Below are 12,667 nucleotides of genomic sequence, written 5' to 3'. Positions count from 1 at the left end.
ATCCTGCTTAAGATAAATCAACCAATAATATACTAGGGTAGATTGACGAGACTGTATTTAGAAGCCACAGAAATAAACTTGTATGATAAAAGAAAAAAAGCTAAAAAAAAAGAAGCTAAAATGGAGGTGAATTCCATTTCATGATTCAAAGAATTGGGAAAATCAAGAGTGCTAAAAAACAGAAAATACTTTATACAAATTTGTACATATATGTAGTCATGTTGATGGGTTAGCTGGTTGAAACTTCAAAGTTATAGTCAGTACTTTTCTTGTTAAAGAAAAAAAAAATATATATATATATATATATATATATATTTATATATGTATATATATCTCCAAACTATATTAAAATGGAAGAGATGCAAGAAAAAAAGATAAGAAAAAGGAAAAAAAAATGTACATACTATTCCAAACCTACTTCTGATGTGCTTCATTTTAAATTGTTATAAAAATGTAATCTTGTTTAATTCCACTCCTAGATGGTTACAGGAAAGGATTAAAAATTTTTTTTTTTATTTCTAATCATTCAAAATCATGACTATATTTCAGTTTTATCTTAAGAATTATGAAATTTTGAAAAGTCTTTCAATCAAAAATGTGGATGATTATTCAAAACAATTTCCTCATTGTTTTTCTCATTCACACACACACACACACACACACACACACACACACACACACACACACAGTACACATGATTTCATCTGACTAGGTACAAGTATAACTTTAAAAATGAAGGATTATAGCCAATATAGTCAATGGCTGTAAATTATTGGCATAGATTTAACAATAAAAGAAAAAAAAGAATGAAAAGCTTAGTTGAATGACAGAAATTGAAATCTGAACAGTTAATTATTGAAAGATCAAGTAACAATAAGCTGGTACATTATAGTAAACCTGAGGCACACAAATCACAAACCAGAGAGATTTTTGCATTTTTTTCCTACACAGCTGAAAAAGTTTTAATTTACCCTCTAACAAACACTACCATCATGGGGTCACTAATTTTATGTCTTTAATTTTGGAACAGTATACAAATATCTTTCAAGTCCAATAGCACTTTTAAAGACCATTGTCACTATTAAAGATGGGATAAATTTCATTACTAGATACAATACTGGTCTATCTTAGCCAGCAATCTAAGATGATCTGATATTTACTTCCAGTAGCTTGGTAAAATGAGATGTTTAAAATGGTTTTAAATTACATCACTGTATAAAATAGAATTGCCATATAATTACCATATATAGAATTGCAATTCTCACCCCAGTTCAAAGTGAAGACCATCCCAAGCTAGTACCAACTGTAACTCTCTTGAATCTCTCATTCATGTAACACCCATAATGTAATTTCAACATTGTCTTTCTATCTTCTCAAAATATTTGACTGTCTCTCTCAGTTTTTATTCTATACACAGAACTATCCATTTCTTGTCATTTGTATGGGCCCATGCTCTGCTTGTCTCCACTTCCTCCTCTTAATATGGTTAATGATGTATTTTTAATTTAATCTGTAATCTACTGACAAATTTTTCTGTTTTGTAATTTCTAACAAGCATTTTTCCATACTGCATTATGTTGTTTTATGCTTCTATTCCATATTTTTCCTAAATGCCTATGTCACTGCTCCAGAAGTCGCTGCTGTCATACATGAGACCTCTTAATTTTTATAACATTAATTTACCAAAAAGACAATAGAATTTGAATTCAAGTTTTTACTATCTTCAAAGGGGTTGTATTTCACTTTTATCAGCTGTCCAAACGAATTTAGTCAGCTTTGGCCTCATAATTAACTTTCATGACTTCACATTTTGCATGGTTGTTGAACAGGTTTTGTATTTTCTTCACTTTTAGTTTTAGTCCTGCTATATTACTTTCTCTTCACAGTGAGGAATACGATCCCAAGGATTAGGTCTGGTTCATGAGCCATTCATGGTTTCAACATTCATTTATGGCATGAACTTACACTTGTATGGCTTAAGCTTTGAGATAAGCATATGACTACTAGCAGGATCGAAGTATCTCATGAGTGCTACAGGTAACATGGAATTCAGTACAACCTGTAGCATATTCGGGTCATTGGTGATTAAACCGGCACCCCTACTAGGCTTGCTTGCCTGGTGAGGAGGTTGCTAGAAACCCAGCAGGACTAAAAATAAAACCTGTCAAAAGGACAGATGAACCTTGTGTAGGCTCAATGACTATCTAGCATTAGCACAAGCCCTTAGAAATTTCAAGTTGGTGTCTGGTGTGCTGGAAGGCCACTGGGAGTGAGATACCCCTTACATTTTGTAAAAGCACGTCTCTAGAACCTGCTTCAAACCCAGGCCATGCCTGCTCCGATAACTGACAGTGACTTGATCATTGAATCCTCTGTGATGGGTGACAATCGACAGCAAGATGAGGTGCTACAGATCACACTATCCCAAAGTGTGAATGCATGTGACTGGGGATCACATGTGAACTAGTATTCTCACTGAAACTCTAAACATGAGCTCCACACCTCAACAGTGAATGACAACTACAGCTGACTGCCTGATGTGGTGAGCATTTGTGAGTCATTGGTTGGAGTTGGTTCAACCCACTTTAGGTGAATGCAAGTACAAGTACATATTACTTTCACTGTTCGGTTCATTTAACATTTGATCCAGTTTACGTGCATTATTTTGAGAAGAGGACCATGTTGTCAGTATAGCATAAATAACTTAAAAATGCACCATTTACATTTATTTCTTTTTCATCTTAGTTAAACTTTTTAAAGATGCTTTCCAGTGCAGCATTAAAGTGTTTGGGTGATATTATATCCCTTCATCTTATTCTCCTGTCAATATAGATCTTTTCAATTTTGGCGTGAAGTCATAGATGATGTACCCTGCTTATAGATTTTCTTAATATTCTGTATATAAGATTGATGTATTCCCTGATCAATAAAAGCTTAAACCACACCAACGATTCCAGAACTTATGGTTCAATAATTAGTGAAATAAGAGGATACAATTTTGTTTTTGTCACTAGAAAGATAGTAAGAATAAGTGAAGCCTATGCATATGTGCATGCACTTATGCATGTATTAAATGTTTCAGTATGTAATCATGACTACACAAATGTGCAAGTGTATGCATACAAGTATGTTAATGTAATGTATAACCTTGTGTATGTAAAAAAAAAAATCTTGATATTAAAAGCAGACATGGGATATTTTATTCCACTTAATTAAGGTATCTGAGTATTAGGAAAAAAAATCATAGATGTGAAAATTTGAAGAAATGCAAGAAAAGAGCTCAACAGTATGTACAGAGCAGAGATTTGACAAACACTAGATACACAGTGTAACTAACTGATTTAAGAGTGGCTGAAATGAAACCAGAAAACTGATGGGAGAGGCAGCATTCTAAAACAGGAGGGAAGAAGTCAAAAGTGGTCATGAGAAACATAAGCTATGAACACCTTTATAATCATACATATCAAAACAGTGCTTCATGGATACATAGCAAGATACATTTCAGTCTTCTGTGAAGACAAAGGTTAAAAGCTATTTTTGGTAAAAGGTCATTGAAAGTATTTAAACACTGATATTATGCTTTGATGTAAGATTACAGCAACTAATAGTACTTACTTCAATTCTACCAAACAGAGAATAGGCATTAATCCTAATCAGCATTACATCATCTCATTCTGTGGCATATTCAGCCATCGAATGGGATGTTTAAGGCATACACACCCAGCCATGTATATAAAGTATACATACACACACATATTCAGTAGTGATAACAAAAACATATACAGTTTTACTCATTTATTCAAACTCATACATCCCACTGCTGATATGGAGTTGCTTTGTTTCTATTTTGCAGAAAACTCAGGGTAGTAATGGGTGCAAGCCTCAAAAATGAATAAATATATGCATATATGCAGGATGTGGTGAATAAACTGTTGTCTAAATCACACAAAAATGAAAATAATAGTGACATCTCATTTTAACGGATATATTTACCAAAATTACATAAAAATATCTTGAAATACACAAGAGTAAATCTATTCAATAAAATCACCATTGGCTTCAACCACGGCCTCCAGACGACTTTGGAATCTCCTGCAACTCTTCTGGATGGTCTCCTTGTTTAAGTTGGTGAATGCTGCCATAATCCTTGCCTTCAGTTCATCTTTGGTGTGTGTTACAAGGAGTTTTGTTGGTCTCTCACTCAACTGTGCCCCACACATAATAATTATGGAGGTTGCAGTCTGAGGAGTTAGATGGCCAGATGTTAGGGGTGATGTAGTCGCAGAAATTGTCGCAGCCATGACTGGGTTTTCCTGCTGGTGTGCCATGGTGCAGAGTCCTGTTGCCAGACATAGGGTCTCCCAGAAGCCACCCTCTTGAACCAGGGCAGCACTACCTCTTCCAGGCACTTGATGTAGGCCTCTGTGTTGAGAGTGAGGCTGTATGGGAAGATGAATAAAGGGATAATGTTGCCATCACTAGTGATCACCCCAAACATCATGGTGCTGATTTTTTAAATTTTTATCATGTTTGATTTTTATCATATTTGATTTTTATCACTCTTGGTACATGTCCTCAGACTGGACACCCAAACACTCTGAAATGTTCATATTAGAGCTTCTGGCGTGAATGCCAAGTAATACAGCATGTTGTTTCCAAATTTTTGGCTGAGTGAATTGCATCATGGTGCATGTGTAAAATTAAAAATATAAGATGGTGACAATTTACTCATTGCACCATGTATATAGAATATATAAGTTTATTTGTGGGTATATGTGCCTAAGAGTGTGTGTGTGTGTGTGTGTGTGTGTGTGTGTGTGTGTGTGTGTGTGTGTGTGTGTGTGAGAGTGTGTGTGTGTGTGTGTGTGTGTATATATATATATATATATATACTCAAAGATGTTTCTGTGCAAGTTTTGAGAATACGGTCACGAGAACTCTCAGCTTACAAGGAGTACATTGCCCACAGAATCTTTGCAGTGCCTGTCCTCACACCTATGTTTAGCCTTCTGAACTGGTCACTACAAGAATTCAATTCAATGAGATAGATGCTCAAACTTGCAAGCTGCTTAGTATTAGAGGAAACTTCAACATCAATGGAGATGTAGACAAGCTATACTTTCCACAAAGGATGGCAGCTGTGGTCTCAAATCTGTATTGATGTCATATGAAGCATGTATTGTGACACTAAAACAACGTCTGAGGAAAGAGACCAAGTTTATGACCATGAAGCCAACAATATAATTAGGATAGCGAATAAACTTGAGGAGAGATATGATGGGAGATATGAAAAAAGAGCTGATACAGATCTCTCCTCAAGGAGCATTGGCAAAATTTATTTATTAGAACAACTGAATAAAAAAATGGACCAGTTCACTGAGAAGATAGTACATGGATACTTGGCATGTAAAACACAAACCATAGAATGAACTGACCATGTCTAAAACTTGGCATGGAACACAGAAACGTTTATGACATCCCACTTTGAAGGCTACATCCATGTAATCCAAGAATAAGAGATCCCCACTAAGTACCTACATCACAAAAGGCAGAAAACATTGACAGACAACAAATGCAGGTTGTGCAAAACCAAGACTGAAGACATTAACTACATTATCACAACTGTGAGAGAATGTCTTCCAGACATTTTCTTCCTATGAGGAATGATGTGATGGCCAGAATAGTCTGGAACAGGATAACAATAAAGAAAACATCTACAATTGAAGTTGACCATATAGAGACCAATGTGTCAAAAGAATATTAGTGGAACTTAAAAATTAAAACAACCACCAAGTTAAAACACAACTAGCTAGGTATCACTGTGTGGGACCACAAAGAAAAGATATGTTCTGTTGTGGAAATCAGCTGCCCTATGGACACCAATGTGGTTAGAAAAACACAAAAGAAAGAGAATATTTATGGACCATCGATAAGTAGTTTGCAAATCCAATACCCAAGATACACTTCCAGCTTCATTCCTATTAGTATTGGAACAACAGGATACATACCAACTTATCTGGAGTCAAGTATGGCTGAGCTTGGGATCTTGGGAAGAAATCCAAATGCTTAATTCACATGCTACAAATAATGACAATATCTAGGACTATAAAAATTTGCGAGACCTTCAGATTTAAAGGATGTTTGTTAAAAGAAGATACTTTCTTTCACAACCTTGCTACCAAGTAGGTGGCCAGTCAAAATTTACTCTAAATTAAAGTGAGAAAAAGAAGAACACCCACACACAAACACATGATGCTTAGTATGGGATAGCTCTTGGAGGTATGTATCAAAGATCAGACTTGATGTAGCGTGATGGAAATTTTTAAAAAAAAGGACAAAAGCTTGTATGATGATTTTCAGAAGGTGAAACTTCTAAAGAAAAACCATTTCTAGTCAGTAAAGGCTGGTTTGAAAGGTTAAGAAGTGCTTCCATTTGTACAACATAAAAATGACAGGTCTGCCAGTGCTTATACAGAAGCTGCTACTGGGCAACTGAAAGAAAGGATTTAGTTCTAAAGGAGGCTACACATCAGGCCAAGTATACAATATTGACGAAACTGCACTTTTCTGGAAGCTTTTGTCTGCAAGAACTTCCTTGAATAGAAAAATCAACACCAAAAGTTAACATTTCCAAAAACTATTTGATGCAGCTTCTGAGAGGAAATGCTGCTGGTGATGTGAACAATGTAACAAGCTATCCAGTGAACTTTAATTTTGAAAATAGAGTATATTCTCAAGAATATAATTTCTTTGTTCTAATTATAGTAACTAACTTCAAGGCATATTATATGAGAATTTTTAAATTTATGCCAAAGGGTTGGAACTTATATAGGAAAGTGTAGAAATTTTTGCTTATAACAACCCTAATAGCAAACATAACATAAAAATTATAAGAGGAGTTTATAATGAACTTAGTTCCTAGATTGAGCTGTAAAAAGAGATGATGCAACATAAACAATGAAACAATTTTGGATAAGTTCTTCACCCCACTAAGATAGAAGAGAGTGTCTCTCATCTTCCTAGTAATTCTTATTCTATCACCATCACTACCATCCTGCACACAATAGTCAACATCTTTTGTGGTAAGGATGTATTCTTTCATGATATTATGAATTATACTGTGTATGTTTACAAATGTTTTTTTTTTTTTAACACATTTACAGTGGTCATATTGCTTATTGTTATTTCTTCACAAAAAATTTTAAAATGTCAGAATGCAATATCACATCATAATATAAAAATCAATGGGAAGATTAATTTCACGTTATGGGATTCCATGCTACAGCAAGTTTTCAGGAACGAATTACTTCCATGACAGAGGAGATTCATAGACACACACATGCTTACATCTATTATAGATTTTGTGATTCAGAAATTACCATTATTAAATTTTTCATGCACTTCTGTGCAACAATATTAGTTGTTGTCGAAGTTTCAGTCTCCTGCTTGACCTTTTATTGCCCTCTGTTCATCTAACAAAAATATCAATTGCCTCCGTTATTGATGTCTAGAGGAACTGTTTGAAGTACTTACCATGAACTAGTTAAAATATGCATAATGTATTTGTAGATTTTCAACTCAGACATGAATAATGTACACATGGTGTATATAGATTTCCTTCCAAATATCAAGGTTCTTTGCAGTATTAGCAATGATTTATCAATAATTAAATCAACAGTAATGCTGTTTCATGGAGTGATGATTAACCTGGTCTTGTAGTACGACTCATTTACAATTGGGCTATTCGAAAAAGATGTCCTGGCACACGACAGTATTTAATTTCTTGGCTGATTATCTGCTATTCAATCCACCTAGTCATCCACATTCACATTCTTAGTAAAATGTCTAAACTAATGTAAGTTTTCATGGGCTGCCTCATATGAAGCACTAAGAATGAGTTATTTAAAATATGCATAATCTATTTGCAGATTAATATTTTAAACTCAGAATAATGTGCAATAGAAATTTTTCTCTTAAAATCCAAGATTCAAAAGTTGCAATATTAGCATATATATATATATATATATATATATATATATATATATATATATATATATATATATATATACACACACACACACACACACACACACACACCATGCTTTTTTGTGTGTATATAGACGTGTGTACGTGCACGCGAGTATGTGCATATATTGATGTGTTTATGAACCTTTTTGTGCACGCGTGTGCAGAAATTATATTTTGGCGAATGTGGGGGTGTGCATGTGTGTTTCAAGCGAGTGTGGACAGGTATATGCACATAAGCACATGTATGTGGGTGTGCATATGCGCATGTGAATGTATAGACATGCGCTCATGCACATTTGCCATGAGCATATTTACACCTTTACTTTTTATCCTTATTACTCTTTTACTTGTTTCAGTCATTTGACTGTGGCCATGCTGGAGCATCACCTTTAGTCGAGCAAATCAACCCCAGGACTTATTCTCTGGAAGCCTAGTACTTATTCTATCGGTCTCATTTGCCGAACTGCTAAGTTACGGGGGATATAAACACACCAGCATCGGTTGTCAAACGATGGTGGGGGGACAAACACAGACACACATATATATATATATATATATACATACATACATATATACGACGGGCTTCTTTCAGTTTCCATCTACCAAATCCACTCACAAGGTTTTGGTCAGCCCGAGGCTATAAGGGAAGACACTTGCCCAAGGTGCCACGCAGTGGGACTGAACCCGGAACCATGTGGTTCGTAAGTAAGCTACTTACTACACAGCCACTCCTACACCTATATAAATATGGGATCTATTTTAAAACGGGGGCCACATTTTTCATTAATGTTTTACGTAGTGTTTTTGGTACCGAAAGACTTTCAAACTTCGTATACTTATCTATTTTGTGTTATAGAACAGAAAAATATTTTTGTATTCGAATTTATTTCACGTAAAAAATTGTCTTATTTCGATAATTTCAACCAATCACTGACAAGTATTCAGTTGTTTATCTTTACTCCTTTGGCTGATTAAGCCATAGCTTCGTTTTATTTGCTTTTTTCATTTTCTTTTTTTCTTCTTCGTTTTATTTGCTTTTTTCTTTTTAAATTTGCTGTTTTACCCTAACCCTAACTCTAACCCTATCACCGATAGAATTGTTTCAGAATTGTTTGTTTATGTAGTCAGCACTTAATGTATATCGGCTGAATGAATATCAGTAATTGGTTGAAATTACAGAAATACGACAACTTTAACATGGAATAACTTAGGGATTTCTTTTTTTTTAAAGAAGACTAAGAGAAAAAGATGTTTTATATGACACATTCTACCAGTGTTCCAAGTTTCAAAGTGTTTCGTTAATGAAAAATGTGGCCCCCGTTTTAAAAAAGATCCTAAATATGTGTATGCATATATATATATATAAATATGTGTGTGTGTATATATATATATATATATATATATATATATATATATACATATATAATATAGATTTAATCAAAAGATTAAATGTGGTACTTAAAATGTTTGAGGTACCAGAATTTGGTAGGGTAAAAACCAAAAACAAAAGATTTGGTGAATAAAATTTGAAGAAAAGCTATAGCCTATTGAATTTTTGTTGCTTTTCTTCATATATATATATATATATATATATATATATATACACACATATTTATTTATATATATATATATATATATATATATATATATATATACACATATTTATATATATATATGTATAAATATATATATAAATGTGAAATTTAAACCCAAGAGAAAACTGCCTTCAACAGGCAGTTCTTACACGCTAGAAGTAGTCAAAATGACCAAAACCACATTTAAGAGCAATCTTTAAAAGGAATGAAAAATAAAAACTTTTACCTTATTTTATTCCAGTCAGACCTAAGTTTCTAAATTTTTTTAGCAAATAAAATAATGCTAGGCGAAATTTTTCTTCAGTTGACTGCGCCATAACACTATGTATATGTATTTATATATATGTGTGTATATCTATATATATAGATATATGTATATATATATATAAATGTACATGTGTGTGTGTGTGTGTGTGTGTATATGTGTATATATATATGTGTGTGTATACAAGTGCTACTCCTGCTTAGACATCTCGCACATCAACAGATGTAAAAATGCACCCACACTAACTCCAACTACCAAAACCCCACCATGTACCCTCTAGAAGGATCTTGGTTTCAAGGGCCATAGTATACAGAGTCACCCTTACACCATCCGATGGCATTATTAGGCACAATATGGGTATGACCACTAATGACTTCAAGGGAAGTTACTCCCAGCATATGCACTTGCTCAGATCTAGAGACAGAGAGAACTGTACTTCTCAGTCTTGTTTTCTCTGGAAACTCAGTGATCTCCAAGATGAACTACCCAGCATCAAGTGGACTACTGTCGACAGAGCACCACCATATTCACCAGGCGCCCCCAACTGCCAGGTCTGCTTCTGTGGAAAAATTGCATATCATCCAACAACCCGTAGTATGCATCAACGAGAAATATGATTTATTGTACTGCTGTCACCAGACGTAAGCCCTTCTGGCAAATTTCAGGCCTCTGACAGCTGACAACCTTGATACACCACGTTAGCACTAGCTACTACTTTGCACCACCTGCACCAAGGTCACCATTACCAACCAATCTCAGGAGCAGGACCGCCAATCCCCCAATGCTCACCAATTCCTAATGCTTACCAATCCCCAACTCGTCTTGCGCATGTATGCATGTGAATGTGCACACGCATACGTGCACACTGGTATGCATATGTACATGCATGCAAGTATATATATAAGTACATATGAATGAATATGCGTGTGTGTATATGTGCAGGTATGTATGTGTGTGTATGCATGCTGATGTGCGTGCTCAGATACAGATGTGCAAGTTTGCATCAATACACATATGCATGCAAAACCATATGAGCGTGTCTACACACCCACATATAGAACTATATACTTGCACATGCCACCCCTTCCTATTTCCCCCGCAACAACCTGACCAATTTCCTAATTGCCACGTGGTCCACTTTCTGTCCTCCATATGGTTAATTTTCTGTTCACTATGTGGTATTTTCCAACTAAGTGTTACCTATATACTGACATCAAACCACGACACCGTGTGGCCTTCTTCCACCAATCGCAGCCCATCTTACGGTAATAACTGTCAACTTCTGTCATTCAAATTCAAAATGGCCGATGACTAGCATCACGCTTGAAACTAAAGAGTACCAATGAATTTGAATTTGTTTTGATCCATACACACACGCACACACACACATGCATACATACATATAGCAATAATCTTTGAATGGAATTTATAAACATTTTAATACACACATACATAAATAAATACATGCATACATAAATATATACACACATAAATACATGTATACAAATATATATATGTACATATATATATATATATATATATATATGTGTATATATATATATATATATATGTGTATATATACATACACACACACACACACACATATATGTATATACATATATATACACACACACGTATATATATATATATATATATATATATATATATATATATATATATATATATATATTACACACACAAACGTATATACACATAAATCACCACCATTGCTTAATGTCTACTTTTTCATCCTTGCATCAGTCATACAGAATTTGTTGAGGTAGATTTTCTACAACCCTTACCTGTTTCCAAGTAATGTAATAATCCTCATTGTGAGACATATTTTTCACAGAAGATTGGAAATGAATGACTGCTTCCGTTAGAGTGACACTCATTTACAGCTATCATGCAACGTCAAGGCAAAGAGACAGTAACTCACACATACACACTCACATTAGCACATATATGGATGGCTTCTTTCAGGTTACATCTACCAAATCAACTCGCAAGGCTTTGGTCAGCTTGGGGCTGTAATAGAAAACACCTGCCCAAAGTGACATGCAGTTGGATTGAATCCAAAACCATGTAGCTAGGAAACAGATTTTCACTGCACAACCATGTCTGTACCTGCACTTACACACACAAAACTTTACCATTTCTTTATACAAATACACTATATGCAATATTGTTTGCTAAACAAGCTTTATTGGTGTCTATATTAAGGGCTATCACAAATATAAAAATGAGTACTTGAAAAACTAATATCAGCATTTCACGTTACATTCCTAACATCTACATTTGCAGTACTTTACAATTAACATGCTGTAAAATTATGACATACTCAAAGCAAAATCTGTGCCTTGAAGTTCCCAGCCACTCTTCAACACTGGAAATAAAATGCTACAGTCACATTTACAAAATAAAAACACAAAATTCCTTTACTCCCAGTCAACTTCTAGTCAAGGTCAAACTAACTGGTTGGTTGTACATAGCTGTGACAAGGTGGAGTGAGGGTTGGGGTTTGTACCACAAAATACTTCTATACAGAAAAATATTTTCTTCATAAACTTTATTTACATAGCATAAATCTTTTTCAAAACTATTGTTAGTATTGTCTACTTATTATCTTTCAATGAGTAAATGTTTCCTTGTGTGAGAACATTGAAAAAAGCCGAGTCAACAAACACTAGACAATGAGCATCTTATAAGAAGTGTAGGGTGACATATATAACAGTCTTCATTGGTAATAAAGGAAAAAGTCCCTGCTGACCCACTTCAG

General features: G+C 34.4%; 1 protein-coding gene across 4 annotated transcripts in view; it reads right to left on the bottom strand.

Annotated features, from left to right (window-relative positions):
• Positions 1-12,667, bottom strand: part of LOC106873169 (uncharacterized) — a 204,373-nt gene that overhangs the window by 91,742 nt on the left and 99,964 nt on the right. For 2 of the 4 annotated variants that reach the window (XM_089359894.1, XM_089359893.1), the window contains exon 4: positions 12,230-12,274. The exons of the other annotated variants lie outside the window; for them this stretch is intronic. In XM_089359894.1, the coding sequence (XP_089216020.1) occupies positions 12,230-12,274 (45 nt within the window). The remainder of the gene's footprint in view (positions 1-12,229; positions 12,275-12,667) is intronic. 4 annotated transcript variants of the gene reach the window in all.

The sequence above is a fragment of the Octopus bimaculoides genome, chromosome 11 (assembly GCF_046866305.1).
Source record: "Octopus bimaculoides isolate indiv1 chromosome 11, ASM4686630v1, whole genome shotgun sequence".
Taxonomy (NCBI): Eukaryota; Metazoa; Mollusca; class Cephalopoda; order Octopoda; family Octopodidae; genus Octopus; species Octopus bimaculoides.
The sequence above is the reverse complement of the archived record's forward strand: the minus strand, read 5'-3'. Positions and strand labels throughout refer to the sequence as shown.